This window comes from Carcharodon carcharias, chromosome 15 (genome assembly GCF_017639515.1).
Source record: "Carcharodon carcharias isolate sCarCar2 chromosome 15, sCarCar2.pri, whole genome shotgun sequence".
In the NCBI taxonomy this organism is placed as follows: Eukaryota; Metazoa; Chordata; class Chondrichthyes; order Lamniformes; family Lamnidae; genus Carcharodon; species Carcharodon carcharias.
Genome location: NC_054481.1, coordinates 109,823,067 through 109,844,645, shown reverse-complemented (window position 1 = coordinate 109,844,645; position 21,579 = coordinate 109,823,067). Strand labels below are relative to the sequence as shown.

At 42.8% G+C, this 21,579-nt stretch overlaps 2 protein-coding genes across 3 annotated transcripts in view; one reads left to right on the top strand and one right to left on the bottom strand.

Annotated features, from left to right (window-relative positions):
• Positions 1-21,579, bottom strand: part of LOC121287959 (tumor necrosis factor receptor superfamily member 1B-like) — a 77,429-nt gene that overhangs the window by 2,517 nt on the left and 53,333 nt on the right. The window lies entirely within an intron of this gene.
• si:ch211-112c15.8 (tumor necrosis factor receptor superfamily member 25) overlaps positions 1-21,579 on the top strand; it is a 31,509-nt gene that overhangs the window by 8,103 nt on the left and 1,827 nt on the right. For both annotated transcript variants that reach the window (XM_041206131.1, XM_041206130.1), the window contains exons 2-8: positions 2,172-2,400; positions 6,130-6,258; positions 6,539-6,691; positions 7,788-7,869; positions 11,258-11,328; positions 12,200-12,328; positions 21,436-21,479. In XM_041206131.1, the coding sequence (XP_041062065.1) occupies positions 2,172-2,400; positions 6,130-6,258; positions 6,539-6,691; positions 7,788-7,869; positions 11,258-11,328; positions 12,200-12,328; positions 21,436-21,479 (837 nt within the window). The remainder of the gene's footprint in view (positions 1-2,171; positions 2,401-6,129; positions 6,259-6,538; positions 6,692-7,787; positions 7,870-11,257; positions 11,329-12,199; positions 12,329-21,435; positions 21,480-21,579) is intronic.

Here is a 21,579-nt window from a genome sequence, read left to right as displayed (position 1 = left end):
TGTTCAATTAATGTTGGAGGAATGATGGAATTATAAAAGGATATAAAATTGGGTTAGAATTGGCAGCAGAATTGGGAACGTATATATTACTCGGATCAATTCACTGAATAGTACAAGTGATAGTACTGCTGAAGCACTGGGAACAACGCTGGGATTAGGAGAGATTTGGTAGTTATCATGAAAGACTTGCATTTATTTAGCGGTTTTCATATCCTCAGGATGTCCCAAAGCACTTTACTGCCAATGAAGTAAACATTTGAAGTGTAGTCACTATTGTATTGAAGTAAATATGGCAGCCATTTTGCACACAGCAATTTTAACTGGAATACAATAATGACTAGATAATCTGTTTTAAGCATTAGTTGAGAGATAAATATTGGCCAGCACACCAGGAAGAACTCTCTTACATTTCTTCAAAATAGTGCCGGGGAATCTTTTGCATCCATTTGAGAAAGTAGATAAGGCCTCAGTTTAACATCTCATCTGAAAGACGGTATCTTCAATGGTGCAGCACTCCCTCAGTATTGCCTCCACAGCCAGTGCAGCATATCCTTTCTACTACCTCCAAGCCAATGCAGCACTCCCTCAGTACTGCCCCGTCCAAAATTCCCTTGGTGGGCGTGTCAGTCTGGATTAAGTACCTGAGTTACAGGAACCCACTACCCCTAATACCAATGAGCCACAGGTTGCTGAGTTAATGTTACAAAATGTTACTATGAAAAGGGTTTGTAACGGTCTGTCGCTGATTCTGCTTCTTTGCCAGTGACACAACCCACTTATATTTTCCACTGCTGACTGTTTTTGATCAGCTGACCAGTCCTGAGGTTGGCTGATTTTTTTTCATGAGTTGCTGACAGTTTGGGAGCTGTTACATAGCTCACAGGCTGTGGAAATACCAGGGGATTTCCAGTAGTCAGAGACTTCTAGAGAGATAGAGTATGGGCTCTACCCACATATTATAGGTCTCCAATATTGCTTCCGCACATCGCTCATAACTTTCATTCAGCACTTCTCAGAAATTGTGTTAAACTACCCCCTGAATAAAACACTGCAATCATGGAAACCTGGTTTGGTATTTCCTGAAACACTTTAGAAGCCCCAATGGGAAGAGTCTGGGGCAGCTATGCCACATTGGATAACTGCTCCAGATAACTGATGTGCAGAGAAAAGGGCTGCTGAGGCTGAACCTAACTGTGTAGTGCCAGTAAAATCAATTCCCCAGCCTACCTCCCCTTTAATAAATGCCAAGTTTTGGAGCAAATGAAGTACATGCGACATCCTGATCACCAATCCATAGCATCACTGCCCTATAAATGGGGGCATGGGAGACAATGAATGAAGGAAATGAAGGACGAGAGGAGCAGGAATGAGAGAAAAAATCCAACAGGCTAAATGGGGCGGAGCCAAATGAGGGGGTCAATGGGAATGGCAAGTGGAACCAAGTAAATGAGATATTGGGAAGTGGTGAGAGGGGCAAGTACAGTGTCCTGCACTCAATGAGAATAGGATATTTCAGGCTAGAGTAATGTTTCTGAATATATGTCTAACAACAGCATTATTGAGAAACCAGCACTGGGAAATAATTCTTCATCTATTTCCAACTTTCCTCTATACATTAGCAAGGGGGTATGGGTGTTGCTGTGTATTAGCCAAGGGGTACAGGCATTGGTATATATTAGCCAGGGGATATGGGTGTTACTGTATATTAACCGGATATACAAGCATTGGTATATATTAGCCGATGGATACAGATAGTGCTGTATATTAGCATATTAGCTGGGAGTACAGACATTGCTCTATGTTAGCGGAGACTAAAGCTGTTGGCGTGTATTAGCCAGACATTGATGTATGTTAGCTAGGAGTACAGGCATTGCTGTATGTTAGCTTGCATTAAAGGTGTTGCTATATGTTAGCTTGGAGTTTCAGGTGTTGCTGTATGTTAGCCAGGACTAAAGGTGTTGCTGTATATTAGCCAGGGATAAAGGTGTTTGTGTATATTAGCTGAGATTGCAGGTGTTGCTATATGTTAGCCATGAGTAGAGCTGTTGCTTTTTGGGAGCTGGGAATACAGGCATTGCTGTATGTTAGCCAGGATTGCAGGTGAAAATATTCCCAGTTCTTTTATGATAATGAAGAATTGCAGACTAACACTCAAATTCTCCAATTCCCAGCTTTGTGCCATGATATCTGCTTCTGGAAGCTTCAGTCATTGGACAGCAGGTGCCTCCTGGGGTCGATCACCAACAAGATGGAACATGACGAGAAATATTAGGAAGGACAGGCAGCCAGGAATTTGGAAAGATGGAGAGCATAGACGAGGAAAGCGAAACATTGGGTCTTGTGAAAACAACATGTATCAGGATATGAAAACATCATTCTGCTGCAAGAAGTGCTCTGCAGGTTGGTCCTACTCTCCCCTCTAGATTCATACAATGATACAGCACTGGAGGAGGCCATTCAGCCCATTGTGCATGCAGCAACTCTTTGAAAGGGCTATCCATTCATCCCAATATCTTGCCCATTGCCCATAGCTCTGTAAATATTTCAGCCTCAGATATTTATCCAATTCCCTTTTGAAAGTTATTTTTGAATTTGGTTCCACCACTCTTTCATACAGTTCATTCCAGATTGGAATACTGGCTGCATACTTTTCCCTCTGATTCTAATGACTTTAAGTCAATATCCTCTGGTTACCAACCCTTCTGCCACAGAAAATAAATCTCCTTATTTAATCCATCAAAACATTCAATGATTCTGAACATCTCTGTCAAATCTCCTCTTAACCTTCTCTTCTATAAGGAGGATATAAACCTCTTTCTCCCATTCTTTCAACGAAAGTCTTTCATCCCCGGTCCCATTCCAATAAATCTCCTCTGCACCTTTTCTATGACCTTGACATCTGTCCTAAAGTTTGGTGCCCAGAATTAGACACAGTACCTCAACTGGGGCTTTCCTAGTGACTTATAAAGGTGCATTACAACTTAGAATCATAGAATGGTTACAGCACAGAAGAGGTCATTCAGCCAGTCATGTCTGTGCTAGCCCTCTGAAAGGGATTTTTTTCTGCAGGTTTTTCCTATTCAGATAATGATCCAATTCCCTGTGAAAGCCTCAGCTGAATCTGCCACCACCACACATTCAGGCGGTACATTCCAGACCCTAACCACTTGTTGTGAGAAAAAGTTTTTCCTCATGTCACCATTGCTTCTTTTGCCAATTATCTTAAACATGTGCCCTCTGGTTTTTGATCCCTCCATCAATGAGATCAGTTTCTCCCTATCTACTCTGTCCATCCCCCTCATGATTTTGAATACTTCAACGTAATCTCCTCAACTTTCTCTTCTTCAAGGAGAACAATCCCAACTTCACCAATCTGTGTAACTGAAGTTCCTCAACCATGGAACCATTCTTGTGAACCTTTTCTGCATTCTTTCTGATGTCTTTACATCCTTCCTGAAGTGTATGTCCAGAACTCGACACAATACTCCAGTTGAGGCCAACCCAGTGTTTCGCACAGGTTTAACATAACTTCTTTGCTTTTGTAGTCTATGCCCTATTGATAAAACCCATGATGCTGTATGTTTTATTACTGCGCTCTCAGCCTGTCCTAACACTTTCAATGATTTCTGCACAGATTCCCCCAGGTCCATTTGCTTCTGCACCTGCTTTAGAATTGTACCCTTTATTTTATATTGTCTCTCTGCATTCTTCCTACCAAAATAAATTGCTTCACACTTCTTTGCATTAAATTTCATCCATCATGTCTGCCCATTCCATCAACCTTTCCATGTCCTTTTGAAGTTCAACATTATCCTCCTCATGGTGGTGAGCTGCCTTCTTGAACTGCTGCAGTCCATGTGGTGTAAGAACACCCACAGTGCTGTTAGGGGGGATGTTTAAATTTATCAAATGTCTTTTGGAAGTCCATGTTCACCACATCTACAGCATTACCTTCATCAGCCCTCTCTGTTACCTTATCAAAAAAACTCATGCAAGTTAGTTAAACACGATTTGCCCTTAACAAATCTTTGCTGGCTTTTCTTAATTAATCTGCATTTGCACAAGTAACTATTCACTTTGTCCCGAATTATCATTTCTAGAAGCTTCCCCACTACCGAGGCAGGCCTGTAGTTTCTGGGCTTATCTTTATACCATTTTTTGAATAAAGGTATAACATTTGAAATTCTCCAGTCCTCTGGCAACATCCAAGTCTAAGGAAGATTGAAAAATTATGGCCACTGCCTCCACAATTTCCACTTTCACTTCCTTCCGTATCTTTGGATGCATCTCATCCAATCCTGGTTGCTTATCAAGTTTAAATACATACAATCTATCCAATACCACCTTCTTATAAATTTTAAGCCCTTCAAGTGTCTGAACTACCTCCTTTTTCACTATGACTTGGGCAGCATCTTCTTCCTTGGTAAAGACAAATGCAAAGCCTCAGCCTTGCCCCTGCCTCGATACATAATTCCCCTTTTTGGTCCCTGATCAGCCCCATTCCTCCCTTTACTACCCTTTTACTATTTATATGCCTATAGAAGACATCCCCTTTAAGTTAGTTGCCAGTATCATCTCACACTCTCTCTTTGCTCCTCAATTTCCTTGGCTTCTGTACTTTATTTCACTATTTAATAAGCCAAAGATCCTGTCTGCCTTATAAATAGACATCTCAGCATGAACTGCCACCCTCAAAGATTTGCCTATGTACACCTCCAGGTCTCTTTGTTTAAAATTCCACAATTTAGTTTATATTGCCCTCCTAATTCATTGCAAAATGAATCACTTAACACTTCTCTGAGTTAAATTTCATTTGCCATGACTCTACCCATTTCACCAGTCTATGTCCCCCTGAAGTATATTACTACTCTCCTAACTGTTTACTACATTTCCAAGTTTTGTATCATCTTCAGATTTTTAAATTATGCACTGTATACCCTATGAATTTTATGCTCAAATCAAAGTCATTCTTATGTATCAAAAAGAACAGTGGTCCTGATATCACCGCCTAGGGAATGTCACTATCTACATTCCCACAGTCTAAAACCCAAGATTTCACCACTACCCTATACTTTCTGTCTCTCAGCTAATTTCATATCCATGCTGCTACTGCTCCTTTAATCCCATGCGCTTTGATTTTGCTAACACATCTATAATGTGATACATTATTAACGCCTTTTTAAAGTTCATATACACATCAACCACACTACTCTCATTAACCCTGTTACTTAGTCAAAGAACTCAATTAAGTTAATCAAGCATGATTTGCCTTTAACAAATCCAAGCTGACTTTCATTTATTAATGAAAGTCTGATGTTTCCAAGTACCAATTAATTTTGTCCCAGATTAATGTCGCTAAACATTTTCCCACCACTGACGTTAGGCTGACCGATCTGTAGTTACTGGGCTTATCTCTCTTCACTTTTTGAAACAGGTGTGCAGAATTTGCAACCTCCAGTTCTCTGGCACCACTGTCCCCTATCTAAGGAGGATTAGAAGATTGTGGCTGGAATCTCCACAACTCCTGCCTTTACTTTCCTCTGAAACCTAGGATACAGGGTATCGCAGTGACTCAAGGTGTAAAGGGGTATAGGGTATAGAGAAGGACAGAGTACTCTGAAGCCTAGGATGCATTCAATCTGGATTGGGTACCTTTTCTGCTCTGACTGCTGCCAACTTTTTTAGTATCTCTTCTTTACCTATTTTTATCCCATAAAATGTTTCTACTAATTCCTCCTTTACAGTGACATTGACAGAATCCTCTTCTTTAGTGAACACAGCTACAAAGTATTCATTTACTACCTTAGCCATGCCCTCTGCCTCCACACCTATAGCCTTTGTACCTCTCTATAGCCTGTACTCCTCTGCATCCTGTGTCCCCTCCCCGTCCTTCTCTATACCCTACACTCCCTTATACACTGTGTTGCCTCTATGTCCTGTATCCGCAATAATCCTGTGCCCCTCCATAGCTCCATACCCTGTGTCCCACTATGCTCACTCTGTGTCAGATTCATCTATTTATACCCCTCTAGGATTGTGGGAAAGTGTGGGGACCAGACTGTTTGAGAAGTGTTATTGATTGGTTAATGATGAGACAATTTCTAACCATGATGGGTTTGATATTTTCAGGTTTCTATGTAGCTGACTCATGTAAGCAGGATGGTGAGCTGCCAGTTTGCCAGCCCTGCCCAAGGGGCACTTATCTTGCCTTTGAGAATTACATTCAAAAGTGTCGGAGCTGCACTCTGTGTGATAAAGGTAAGTGGGTTCCACTTTCCCCAATTGGCTCCTTTACCAGCCCAATTCCTGCAGCTTGGAGGGTGAAGGCCCCCTCCACTGGTCTCAGGTGCCACTGTACTGTCACTTTGTGCAAACATTTTAGTTATAATCCACCTGTATCCATTTCTTTACATCTCACTCATTTTCCACACCTATCCCTCTCATTCTGTCTCTCTGTTGCTGTGTCTCTCCTCTCCCAATCTCTTATATGCATTGGGATTGGATCCAGTGGTTGACAAATGTGTCTATTTTCCTCTAGAGTTCCAAACAACTCTTCGTAGCTGCACCGCTACTAGTAACACTGTCTGTGGCTGCCATCCACATCAGTACAAGCAATGTCACCTTGCCAACTGTCTGAGCTTCCAATGTCAGAATTGCTCCAAATGCAGCAACAGGCTGGTCATCAAAAATTGTGAGTACCAATCATTTTAGTGAGGGGATTGATTAGTGAAGGGAGGAAAATTATTGTGGGGGGTATGTTATTTTGCGGGTTGAAAGTTAGTGAGGGGGTTATTGTAGTGGGGGGATCAGTTTATTCTGAGGTGGAAGTTATCAGGGGATCACGTTATTGTGGAGGGGGTCAGGATAGAGGGGGAATGGGTTATTCTTGGGGTGTCAGTTTAGTGAGGAAGTAGGTTATTATGGGGGTGTGGATTACTGTGGGGAGATCTGGCTAATGAGGGCGTGGGTTATTGTGGGGTCTCAAGTTGTAAAGGATGAGTTATTGTGGGGAGGTCAGGTTAATGAGGGAGCGGGTTTTTGTGGGTACTTCAGTTTAGTGAGGGGTGGGCTATTGTTGAGGGTCAAATTGCTGAGGGGGTGAGTTATTGCGGGTGTTGGGTTAATGAGTGGAGGCTACTGTGGGGCAGGAATCCAAGACAGATCCTACCTCAATCTTGATTCTTACTGATATGCAGGCGAGGGCTTATTTTTCACCTTGACCATCTTATTAGGTCTCTAGTGCCAGGTTTCTTGATCTTAAATTCTAGTTATAAACTGTAGGACTACTTAAAATAGTTGTTTTTCATTATCCTTGTCAAAACCAATCATAATTCTGATGCTGTCAGATCTCTTTAATTTTCTCAGTCACAATGTAAAAAGCCCATTTCTCTGGTCTCTCCGTGTAATTATTTCGGGGGATCACTTTGGTGAATCTAATCCATACCCTCTCCATGACCTTGACAGTCTGGCTCCAGTGACAGAGTGAGGCTCCAATTCATACCTAGGAGAGAGGAGGGAAAACAGAGAGAGAAAAAAGGGAGCTGAACCACTGGAAAATGTTCGGTGTCAAACGGAGGACCAACAAAGGGGTCAGTGATCTCATGCTGTCTCTCTCCACTGGCCTTACATTTCACCTGCCCAGTGCACAGAACACAGTACAACAGGGTGAGGGGTTCATCAATCTATTGTGATGCTTCAGCTGAATGGTTACTGAGATGGCAAACTAGGTAACTGGTCCTGATAATTCTGAGTTCACTTCTGATTCCACGTGTTGACTGTCACTTCAGGTTCAATGAAACTCGATACTCAATGTGGAGAATGTCTGCCAGGATTTCACCAGCATGTTGGCCAGTGCAAGGCCTGCACAGAGTAAGTTAGGTTATACTTATTCCATTTACAATAGTCAACTTTGGCTTAAAACAGGGTGTCCTAGTGCATGAATCATAAAAGGTTAGTATGCAGGTACAGCAGGTAACTAGGAAAGCTCATAGAATATTATCATTTATTGTGAGGAGAATTGATTGCAAAAGTAGGGAAGTTATGCTTCAGCTGTATAGGGAATTGGTGAGACCACATCTGGAGTATTGTATACAGTACTTGTCTCCTTATTTAAAGATATAAATGCGTTAGAAGCAGTTCAGAGAAGGTTTACTAGACTATTACCTGGAACGGGCGGGTTGCCTTATGAGGAAAGGCTGGACAAGTTAGACTTGTAACCCCTGGAGTTTAGAAGAATAAGAGGTGGCTTAATTGAAACCTTTAAGATCCTGAGGGGTCTTAACAGGGTGGATGTGGAGATGATGTTTCTTCTTGTGGAAGAATCTAGAACTAGGGGTCCCTGTTTAAAAATAAGGGGTCACTCATTTAGGACAGAGATGAGGAGAATTTTTTTCTCTCAGAGGGTTGTGAGTCTTTGGAACTCTCTTCCTCAGAAGACAGTGGGGAATCAGAGTCTTTGAATATTTTTAAGGCAGTGCTAGATAGATTCTTGACTAATAAGGGGGTGAAAGGTTATCAGAGGTAGGCAGGAATGTGGGATTGAGGTTACATTCAGATCAGCCATGATCTTATCGAATGGCAGAGCAGGCTCGAGGGACCACGTGACCTCCTCATTCTCCTAATTCATACGTTCATAAGTATGTATGTCAGGATCAGGACCAGGATCCTGACACCATGGGCAGGATATTGTGCTTGTCAGGCAGGTGCATGCCCAACCCAAAAGAGTGTAAAATGACAGGCAATGACATTGGGCGAGCATCCCGACATTTTCTGCACTCGCACGATTTTCCAATCGGCGGATATGTGTGGGAATTGGCAGCGCAACCACTAACAATGAACAGGCCTATTAAAGTTCTAATTAAATGAAATTTTCGCTGCCCGTCCAACCTTACGGTTGGTGGGCAGGCAAAAAGGCCACTTTTTGCGAAACCTCATCCACAGGCAGGATGAGGTTTTGATCATTGATTTTTTTTAAATTAAAAATTTTTAAACTAACTTCTAACATGTTCCTGCTCATGGGCAAAATCTTCTGCCTGTAGGGTGGGCCGGTCGGGAGCAGGCGTGGGTAGGCGCGGAGCCAATCGCCACTCGCGATCGGCTGCCCGCTGCCATTTTACGTGGGCAGGCCAATTAAGGCCTGCCCAGCATGACCATAAGACCATAAGACATAGGAGCAGCAATTAGGCCATTTGGCCCATCGAGTCTGCTCCGCCATTCAATCATGGCTGATAAGTTTCTCAACCCCATTCTCCCGCCTTCTCCCCGTAACCTTTGATCCTCTTACCAATCAAGAACCTATCTATCTCAGTCTTAAGTACACACGCGCACCTGGTCAGCAGTACCTGTGTGGGGAGGGGGAGAAGGGAGAGTTGGGGCCTGCACTCTTTCACGCATGAGCTGCCTCAGGGAAATTAAGTTCAGATTTAAAGTTTGAAATAAAGGAAATTAAAAATCATTTACAGTGTCATATGAGCTGGGACATGTTTATGAAATGTTTAAAAAAATACTTATTAATTTAATAAAACCTTCATGAAATTTCATCCCACCCATGGATGAGGTTTCCTGAAAAATGCAGAGGGCGCTTGGTCTCAAGGTTGGATGGGCAGCCCTGTCAATTACCTAAATTGGTTGATTAATGGTCTTTGACAGATTGGTGGGTGCGTGCCCACAGAACGAAAGATCGGAATGATGCACAGGGATGCCGGGACGCACGCCCGACATCATCGCATGTCATTTTACGCATCAGCGCGCAGGGCCTGCCCTCACACGCTGACAGGAAAATTCTCCCCCATGTGACAGAGGGGACATGTTATTAACGTTTTTAAATTCTTTATTTTTTATTTTCAAAATTCTTCAGCTCCCTGAGGCAGCTCTCTTCCTCAGGGAGCTTTTACTGTGCACATCCCCGCGCATGCGCACACTTCCGCACTCGCCCTCTACCCTGGCAGCACTGGGCGCTGCAGCGCACATTTCACAATGGCTGGCAGTTAATTGGCCAGCCAATGTGAAATCCATGTCAGGGCCCAAATGCAGCCGGCAGTCAGCTTCACAACCGCTCCCAGGCCCACCTGCCCAACGAGGGCAAAATTTTGCCCCACATCTTACCACAGGTGGCCTGGATGATTAAATGAGTTAGGCAGTGACCTTTCATCTGTGGAACTCAGGTTCTAATCCAGCGAAGACATTGGGATTGATGTCCAGTTACTGCTGTAGAAGAAAGCCCAACATTGGTGGGGTTGAGGTCATCTTGGTCACTGCTGAGTCTACAGCACAAAATGGAAATCTCAGTCCATAAGTGTTGTTATTGGGACAGTATAGAGGGAGCTTTACATTGTATCTATCCCATGCTGTGCCTGTCCTGGAAAAGCTTGATGGGAGAGTGTAGGGGGAGATTTTCTCTGTATCTGACCTGCTCTGTACCTGCCCTGGGAGTGTTTGATGGGACAGTGTAGAGGGAGCTTTACTTTGTATTTAACATGCTGTAGCTGCGCTAGGAGAGTTTGAGTGTAGAAGGAGCATTACTCTATCTAACCTGCTCTGTACCTGCCCTGGCAGTGTTTATAGGGTCATAGAGGTCTACAGCACAGAAAAAGGCCCTTTGGCCCATCGAGTCTGCGCCTGTCAAACAAGTACCTAACTATTCTAATCCCATTTTCCAGCACTAGACCCATAGCCTTGTATGCCATGGCATCACCTCTGCATATCCAAATACTTCTTAAATGTTATGAGGGTTTCTGCCTCTATCACCCTTTCAGGCAGTGAGTTCCAGATTCGCACCACCCTCTGGGTGAAAAAATTCTTCCTCACATCCCCTCTAAACTTCCTGCCCCCTGCCCTTACCTTAAATCTATGTCCCCTGGTTATTGATCCCTCCACCAAGGGGAAAAGTTCCTTCCTGTCTACCCTTGTTTGATGGGACAGTGTAGTGGGAGATTTACAATCTATTTAATCCATGCTTGTCTTCGGTGAGCACAGTACCTATCCTCATTATTTTTGCACTGACCAGTTTTCAAATAGAGGAAGCAGAATAACTCTCTGCTTTTGTACTCTGTCCCTTTAGAATTGGATGTCTTTAGATTCTGAGATTCTTTCTGGCCAGGTGGCTGTGTGAGAAGGGGAGCTGTTCTAAACCCTGCGCCCCCAAAGGTGGAACACCTGCAAGTCTTGGTCTCCCTGCTGGTTCTCCTGATTTCTGGATTATTTGTTTGAAATGGTTTCTGTGACTTTTGCTGATTTTTGTGTCCAATATTTCTTTTAGGGAGCTGTGTCAGAATAAATCCTCTCCCAGCTGTTCCTGTTTGCCTTTCAACCCACCTTTGATGCACACAGGTATCTCTTAGAAACCCTCTCAGAATAACAATTCTTACTGTGGGGATGGGAGGAAGACATCTGAATATCAGAATAACACTGATTTGCCCAGCCACCCCCCACCCCCAGCTGGGCTGTGTTGGTCATTCTCAATCAGCACAGCTGTCAAGCAATTGATCTGCACATTCTGGGGTGAGCGGCAGGAAAGCTGCCAGGGTTTCCCACATATGATCAATGATGGGAAGTGTGTGTTCCTAATTGACAGCAGTATGTGTGTTGCAATGATGATTGTTACTGACTAGCCATAATCCCTGTATTGTCCTCAGTGATTGTTACTGACAATTGTCCCTGTGTTGCCCTGGGTGATTGTTACTGACTGTAATCTGTGTATTACTGTGATGATTGTTACTGACTGACTGAAGGCCCTGTATTGTCCTGGGTGACTGTAGTTACTGACTATAGTTTCTGTGTTGTAATGGGTGATAGTTACTGACTTTCGTCCATGTGTTTCTATGGGCAGTTGTTACTGACTATCCTCCTACGTTGCAAAGGTGGTGGGGGGAGTACTTACTGACTGTAGTCCCTGTATTGCAGAAGGCGATTGTTGCTCACTGTAGTCCCTGTGTTGCTCTAGGTGATTGTTACTGCCTCTAGAACCTGTGTTGCTCAGGGTGGTTGTTACCGACTGCAGTTCCTGCGCTGCCCTGAGTGATTGTTAATGACTGTTGTCCTTGTGTTGCCCTGGATGATTGTTACTGATTGTAGTCCATGTATTGAAAAGGGGGTTTGTTACTGACGGTAATCATTGTGTTGCTGAGGGCAATTGTTACTGACTGTAGTCTGTGAATTGCCAAAGGCGATTGTTACTGACTGACTGTTTCGTTGTCTCCAGGATTGAAGCCCATTCTGATTTTGGCTACTGTGGGATCTGTCTTCATTCTATTTGTGATGCTTCAGTTTTTGCGCCAGAAATTTCAACGTGAGAGAGGTCCAGAAGTACTGGAGACCCCAACTGTCACAGGTAATCTCACCATTCCACGTTATCTCAGGCATTGAGGGTGACAAGTTGCCCTGGGATTGCATTGCGCTCCCCCTCCCCAGGCTTCCCCAATCAACAGCTGTCTTGCCACAGCTCCCCCAACCCACATCCATGGGTTGCCCTTGGCTTGCGCTGCACAACCTCCCACCCCACCCCAATCAGGTACCGGTGGACTGGCCCAGGCTCTCCCAGTCCCTTGTGAGTGGTCACAGGAGTTCTGCACTCCAGTGTGGAACACACATTTCAAGAAGACTTTTCCCAAACTACAGTGAACAAGGAAGTTGCCAGGATACTGGATGAGATAAAAATAGATTAGAAGAGAAGTACTAGGAAGGATGGCAGTTCTTAAAATGGATAAGTCATCTGGTATGGATGAGAAGCACGTTAGGTAGCTGAGGGATGTAAGAGTAGAAATTGTGAAAGTGCTGGACATAATCTTCCAATCCTCTTTAATTTCAATCTCTTGGGAATAGCAAATGTTCTAGCCCTGTTCCAAAAAGGAAAGAAAGACAAACCTGGCAATTACAGTTTAACGTTGGTGGTGGGGAAGCATTTAGAAACAATAACCTGGGGAGGAAATTAACAGCCACTGAGACAAGCATGGACTAATAAAGGAGAATCAGCATGAATTTGCTAAGAGAAAATGGTGTTTGAATAACTTGATTGTATTTTTGATGAAGTAAAAGAGAGGGTGGAAGAGGGCAGTGCAGTTGATGTGTACATGGATTTTCAAAAGGTATTTGATAAAACAACATATAATAAGCTTGTTAGTAAAACTGAAGCCCATTGCATAAAAGGGGCAGTAACTGCATGGATACAAAATTGGCTAAGGGATTGAGAATAAAGAGTTGTGTTGGATGGTTGTTTATCAGATTGGAGGGAGGTAAATAGAGAAGTTCCCCGAGGTTCAGAACTGGGATTACTGCTGTTTTTGCTATGCACCAATGACTTAGACTTGGGAATACAGGGCACAATTTCAAAATTTGCAGTTAACACGATACTTGGAAGTGTAGTAAATAGTGAGGAAGATGGGAATAAACTTCAAGAGGTCTTAGGCTCTTGAAATAGCAGGAGACAGATGAAATTCACTGCCAAAGAATATGAAATGGTGCATTTTGGTTAGATGAACAACAAGAGACAATACTTACTAAATTGTACAATTTTAATGAGGTGCAAGAAGAGAGAGGCTGGGCTTCTTTACTGTTTTGAAATTGGCAGACCAGGCTAACAAAGCAGTTAATAAATCATATGGGATCCTAAACTTTATAAATGGAGGCACAGAGTACAAAAGTCAAGAAGTTAGGCTAAAACTATATAAAACACTAGACAGATGACAGCACCTGAAAGTGTGGGAGAAAGGAGGAACTGGAGACAGATAGTAGCACCTAAATAGACAGGAAACAGCTCTGAAAAGATGAGAGAAAGGAGTACCCAGAGATGGACAGCAGCACCTAAAAGAGCAGGAGAGAGGAGGACCCAGAGACAGAAAGTAGCACCTTAAACAGCTACCCAGCCCAGTCCAATATGAGATTCCAGAGTGGATCTGAGTTCTGAGAAAAATCAAAATGTGATGTCCCACGAAAACAGGTAGTTGATTGGTTAGTGAGTATTTTACTGATTTATCTTTCAAAACTTTGGTAATTTTAATAATTGTAAGGTTTAATTAGTTGTAGAAAGGTTTACTATTAGCAGTAAAGCTTATTAGATTGGCTGGTGAGTATTTCCTATTTATCTTAACTAGGGAATTTCAATCCGGGTTAGTAGAATATTTATTGAAATATTAAGAATATAAGCACAGGCAGGACTAGAGACATTAATTAAAATGTAATCAGCCAATTAATTAAATGCTACAAAGAAGGCAAGGCAGGTGATGTGTGGCAGCTGCAGAATGTGAGTATTCATGGACATCTGTGTCTTCCAAGGCAAGCATGTCTGTAGTAAATGTCTGTGGCTGGGGAAACTTCGGTTCAGAGTCATTGAGCTGGAGGCCGAGCTGCAGACACTACAACACATCAGGGAGGGCGAAAGTTACCTGGACACTTATTTCCAGAGGTGGTCACACCTCTTAGGGTAGAGTCTTCTGATTTTTTCCATGGCCAGACAGGAGGCCTGCGAGTGAGGCAGTTATGAGGCTCAAGAAGCTAGAAGTGGAAGGCCCTTAGCCCTTGCAATTTTCCAACAGTTCAAAGCTCCTGCAGCCTATGTGGATGAAAGCGGGGGCTGCAGGGTAGATTAATGAACTGACCATGTACCATGGTATAAGAAGCCATTCAAGCTGGGGGAGTTAATAGGAATGTATTAGTAGTTGGGGACAGTATAGTCAGGAGATAGACACAGTTCTCTTCATCTGAGAACGAGAGTCCAGAAGGCTGTGTTGCCTGCCCAGCGCCACAGTTCAGAACATCTGCTGTGGGCTGAAGAGGAACATGCAGTGGGAGAAGGAGGATCCAGTTGTCATGATCCATGAAGGTACCAACAACATAGGTAGGACTAGGAAAGAGATTCTGCTTAGAGAGAATGAGCAGCTAGGGACTAAATTAAAAAGCAGAACCTCAAAGTCAATAATTTCTGGATTATTACCTGAGCCACGAGCAAATTGGTGTAGGGTAAATACTTGGTTCAAAGATTGGTGTTGGATTTAGATTCATGGGGCACAGGCACCAGTAGAGGGAAAAGTGGTTCCTGTATGGGATGGTCTTCATCTGAACCGGGCTGGAATCAGTGTTCTGCTGAGTCATATAATTAAGTCTATAGATAGGACTTTAAACTAAATAGCGGAGGAGAGGAATCAAATGAGGGAAGATATGATAAATTATAGAGAGAGGACAAGACAAGAGAGCAAGGTAACAATAAGGGAAATAATAATCAGAATCTGGCAGGAAGAACAGAGCATACCAATTTAAGACTGCGTTAGCAGATAAGGCTAGAGGTTGGTAAAATAATGAAAAGGCAGAATTAATGGCATTCTATCTGAATGCACAAAGCATTCACAACAAGATAGATGAATTGATGGCATAAGTAGAAGTAAACAAGTATGATCTAATTCCTATTATGGAGACAGGGCTGCAGGGTGACCAAGGCTGGGAACTGAATGTTCATGGGTATTCAACATTTAGGAAGGATAGGCAAAAAAGAAAAGGAGGTGGATTGGTGCTGATAATAAAGAATCAGATAAGTACATTAGTGAAAGAGGATCTTAGACAGGAAAATCAAGATGTAGATTTAGTTTGGATGGAGCTAAGGAACAGCAAACATTGGTAGGAGTTGTTTATAGGCTACCAAACAGTAGTAGTAATGTAGGGCACAGTATAAATCAGGAAATTAGAAGTGCATGTAACAAGGGTAATACAATAATCATGGGGCACTTCAGTCAACATAAAGACTGGGTAAACCTAATTAGCACTTGTGCCATGGAGGACAAATTCCTGAAATGCTTATGAGATTGCTTTCTAGGACAGTATATAGAAGAACCAACTAGAGAACAGGCTATTTTAGATCTAGTATTTCTCATCTAGCAATGAGAAAGGGCTAATTAATAATCTCGTTGTAAAGGAGTATTTAGGGAGGAGTGACCATAATATGATAGAATTTAACATTAAGTTTGAAAGTGATGTCATTCAATCCCAAACTAGGCTCTTAAATCCAAACAAAAGAAATGACAAAGCTATGAGGGGCTGTGGTAGATTGGGAAACTGCATTAAAAGGTATGACAGTAGACAGGCAATGGCTAACATTTAAAGAATTAATACATGGTTTACAATAAACTTACATTCCTCTGAGGCACAAAAACTTAGAAGGAAAAGTGACCCAACCATGGCTAACAAAAGAAGTTAAAGCTTGTATTAGATCAAATGAAGAGGCTGATAAAGTTGCCAAAAAACGTAGTAAGCTTGGGGATTGGGAGCATTTTAAAATTCAGCAAAGGAGGATGAAAAGACTGATAAAGAAGCAGAAAATAGAATATGAAAGCACTAGCAAGGAACATAAAACCCTTCTATAGATATGTAAAAATGAAAAGATTAGCAAAGACAATTGTGGGCCCACTACAGGCAGAGAATGGAAAATTTATAATGGGAAATAAGGAAATGGTAGAGAAACCAAACAAATACTTTGTGCCTGTTTCATGGAGGAAGATACAAAAAACCTCCCAGAAATACTAAAGAACCGAGCAACTAGCGAGAACGAGAAACTGAAAGAAATTAGTAAAAAAAAGTAGTACTGGAGAAATTAATAGGACTGAAAATTGATAGATTCTTTGGACCTGATGATCTACATCCCAGACTGTTGAATGAGGTGTCTGTATAGATAGTGGATGTGATAACTGGGCACTTAGAAAATAATGGTGGAATTGGGCAGAGTCAACATGGATTTATGAAAGGGAAATCATGATTGACAAACCTGTTAAGAGTTTTTTGAGGATGTAACTAACAGAATAGCTAAGGGGGAACCAGTGAATGTATTTGGATTTTCAGAAGGCTTTCAATATGGTGCCACACAAGAGGTTATAAGCAAAATTATAGTACTTGGGATTGTGGATAATATACTAGCTCGGATTGTGAATTGGTTAACGGACAAAAAAAAGATAGTAGGAATAAATGGGTAATTTTCAAGTTGGCAAGCTGCAACTAGTGGGGCACCAAAGAATCAGTGCTTGGGTGCCAACTGTTCACAATCTATATCAATTGTTTGGCTGCAGGGATTGAAGGTAAAATATTTCTAAGTTTGTAGAATGACACAAAACTAGGTGGAAGTGTGAGTTGTGAGGACAATGTAAAGAGGCTTCAAGAGGATTTAGACCGGCTTAATGAGTGGGCATAAAAACGGCAGATGGAATATAATGCAAAGTTATCCACTTTGTTAGGTAAAACAGAACTACAGAGTGTTTCTTAAAGTGAGAGATTGGGAAGTGTTGATATCCAATGTGACCTGGGTGTCTTTGTTCATAAGTCATTGAAAGCTAACATGCAGGTGCAGCAAACAAATAGGAAAGCAAATGGTATGTTGGCCTATACTGCAAGAGGATTTGAGCACAGGAGTAAAGATGTTTTGCTGCAATTCTATAGAACCTTAGTGAGACCGCACCTGGAGTATTGTATACAGTTTTGGCCTCCTTACTGTCAAGAGGCCACACCCCTTTACTTTTGAAAAAAATGATTTTCAAACTTTCAGCTGACTGGAAATTTTGCAGTTTGAAATGAGACAGAACAAACTATTTAAAAATGCAAGGCCACCTCCTAAGGTGAAGGTGAAAAATAAATAAGTCCAGAGACCCATCAAAACTCGTCATGTCTAAGAAAGGGTCATTAAAATGCAAAGTGCTGGTTATTGAAACAATGCTGGGCACAGACAGGCCAACCTAAAACCCCTTGGAAATACACAATGGGTGAAGTATAACAGGCCAGGCTGCAGCCACTGCAGAGAGATTGCAAATAAGACTTCTGCAGAAGAGACAGGCTGAAAGCTCTCTCGCTCCCTTTCTCTCTTTTGGAACAAGTATGAATGACCCAGTTCAGAAGTCAACTTTACCAGAAATCTACCAGTGAACTGAGATCTCATAATAATTGCAACATCTACATCTGACAGCATTTTCAAAACCAGCTAATCCAAATCAGCTGTAATGTTTAAAAATCTGCACCTCGAGTATAATCAAAGGTCTCTTAGCCATATATTATTTTAACTTTCTTTAATTGGACTCTTCTGATACATGTAAGTGTGTGTGTGTGTGTGTGGGCTCTAATGACTGCATGAGGGCCGAATGCTTGATGTCACATTTTTATTACTTTTTTACTTGGGTTCATAAATTTTCTCTTTCTTTAACTTAAGAAAGCCTTGTTTGATTGGCTCTTTGTTGCTCACAGCTTAAATCGTTAAATACATTCTGATTTGGAATAGGCATATCCTCATGAAAAGGAAACTTCAACCTTTGTTGCGACCAACTGAGGAGGTTGAATAGAGGGGACCCAGTCCACCCCTTCTCACCTGGTCATAACATTACCTAAGGAAGGATATACTTGCCATAGAGGGAGTGCAATGAAGGTTCATTCTTGGATTGGCGAGATTGTCCTATGAGGAGAGATTGAGGAGACTGGGCCTTTATTCTCTTGAGTTTAGAAGAATGAGAGGTGATCTCATTGAAGCATACAAAATTCTTACAGGGGTCAACAGGGTAGATGCAAGAAGGATGTTTCCCCTGGCTGGGGGATCTAGAACTGGGGACACAGTCTCAGAATAAGAGGTAGGCCATTTAGGACTGATATGAGGAAGAATTTCTTCACTCAGAAAGTGATGAATCTTTGGAATTCTCCATCACAGAGAGTCGTGGAGGATCAGTCATTTAGTATATAAAAGCCAGAGAGCAATAGATTTCTAGATATTAAAAATATCGAGAGATATGGGCATAGTGTGGGAAAATGACATTGAGGTAGAAGATCAGCCATGATCTAGCTGAATAGCAGAGCAGGTTCGAGGAGCCGAATGCTGGTCCTATTTCCTACGTTGTTCTACATAGAGCAGAGAAAGTTGAGGAGATTTAATAAATGTGTTTAAAGCCATGAAGGGTTTATTTCGAGAACCGCTTCCAATGGCTAAAGTGTCGATAACAAGGGGGCACAGAATTAAGGTGATTGGCAAAAGAACCAGAGGAAAAGCTTTTTTACGCAACAGGTGGTTCAGATTCAGAACTCACTGCCTGATAAGATGTGGATACAGATTCAATAGAGGCCTTCAAAGGGAATTGGAGAAATACTTGAAGGAGAAAAAAAAATACAGGATTATGAAGAAGAAACAGGGAAGTGGAATTAACTGGATTACTCTTCAAAAGAGCCGGTACAGACTCAATGGGCTGTACTATCTGTGTTTCCATAATTCAAAGGATGCAAAAGATCCAAGAATCTGGAGTTTGTTCCATATTTACAGGAATGGGATGGTGTAGGAGAACAGAAAGATCAATGGCCATCCTTCCTTCTCCCGAACTGACTGCACCATTTTGTACACCCCCCTCACTGCTGGACTGTTCCATGACCCCCACATTGCTCCCACTGTGAACATAAAGGTCAATGGCTATTCCACTTTTATCACTGACTTCCCCGAAATCCCACACACACTTAGGAAGACATTCTGGGCTGGATTTTACAAGCCCTTTGGGGACAGACTGGGAGGTGGGGAGGGGATCATAAAATTATGATGGAAGGCGGGGGAAGAAGTGTCTGTTGCCTTCTTGCTGTTGTGCCATTTTGCCAGAACTGGACATTGGGGAGGACTGCTCTTCCACCCAGAGCCCAATTGAGTCACTTCAATGGCCAATTAAGGACATTTTCCCACCCCTGCTGGCATTTTACCAGCGGCAGGTGGGCCCTGTGCCATGTGGGGACACTGCCAGGTGAACCCAGGCGACTTCCCTGTGGACTCATAGCAAAGGTGCCCTCCTATTTGGACACCACTTAGCCCACAGAGTGGCCTCCCTGGGCAGCAATGGCTGCAGCCCCCACACCCCCACCCCTGGCAATGGCATCGTCTGCCCTCACCAACCAAAGATGGGGCTTGCCTGACTGATCCTGGCACCCACAGACCCCAACAGACCCACACTTACCTGGCATCCTTTCTTCCAGAGTACCAGCAGTGGCCACCACGCCCAGTGACAGTCTTCTGATTGACTAGGCACTCCTCAGGGTGGGTGGCTGTCCTTTAAAGAGGCAGCAGCCCAGGCAGCAACCAATTAATTGCCTGACGCCACGTAAAATGCAGCTGTGGGTCCTGCAGACAGCCGAGGCAGGGTCACCTCCAGTTTTCTGGCCTATTGTCAGGACCCCTGCCACAAAAGTAAAATTCAGCCCTCAGTAACTGACGGAATGGGATCACTGATCTGCTGCGTAAAACCTGGCAGTTCAGGACCTGCTGTCTTGCTTTAATTCAAGTGTAAGATTAACCTAACTGATTGTAAGAAGCAAAAATGTGTATTCACCCATTGCAAATCATATCCCTCTGCCTGTCCTTCCAACATAAAGGAAATGTTCAAGGGGGAGACAGAAAGCTTTGAAGCAGTACGCAGTATAAAATACAAAGAGACTTCGGCAAAATATCCTCAAAGGCGAATGAGTCCTTTAGTATTCTGACCTGAGAAATAAAAAGCTGCTCAAAAAGGGTAACATATCCGCCCAAGATGGGAAGAGTAGTGTGGTTTCAAATGTTGTTCTTATTTACAAAGAACTGAGCACAAAATCCAGGCTGATTCCTTCTCAGAGGTGCCATCTTTCAGATGAGGCACTAAAATGAGGCCCCATTATCTGCGGTGAGCTGGACATTAAAGATTGCAGGGCACTATTAGAAGAAGAACAGGAAAGTTCTCCCTGGTTTCCTGAGCGAACATTCACCTCTCATCCAGCATCACCTAATAAAAAAGTAACTGGTCATTTGTTTTATTGTGAGATGCTGCTGTGTGCCAAATGGCTGCCACATTTGCCTGCAGAGCCATAATCTCCAAGTTAACTGCAGTTTATATGGAATTATAGACTATCCTGTGTATAATTACAGATTGATGCATCACTATTTGCTCAGTTACAAACCAGGAAGTATTTGGTCCCTGAAGTCTGATGAGTTATGGCATGAGTCATCACTGGATCAGTACAGAAAACCTCCAGTTATGCACAGCAGTAACCACGGAAAACATCCGAAAGGGCAGTGGGGCCTTAATTTAATGCCTCATTCAGCAGACAGAACCTCTGACAGTGCAGCACTCCTTCAGAACTACACTGGAATGCCAGTCTTGATTTTTATGCTCAGGTCCTGGAGTGGGACTTGAACCTGGTAGCAAGATTGCTACCAACTGATCATGGCTGACATCTCAGGTAACATCTGTGCTCCTTGAGGATAAACTTTACCCCAAGCTTCAGAATTTTGTTAAATTGCCTGCTAGTCAGTAGTCATTTGATTCCAAAAACTTGGTGCAGAGAGTAGCAGGCAGTGGGAAATGAACAATGAGTCATAAGTAACAGGTATTCGACAGTGGATGACAGGTAGCTGGCAATATGAGTGGGAAAGGAGAGAGTGGAGCTATTCATGAGGGATTCTCAGTCGTGGTGTTTGTGTTTCAGTTCCTGAAGAAGACAAAAAGCTAAAGAACGAAGACAAGACCTTGGTGAGTAATGAGTTTTATCAGGTTGGTCATACAGCTGGTATTGATGAGGTGAAGAGCTCTGCCCACTCTCTCCAGCTCTTCACCTTGAAGTTATATCTCC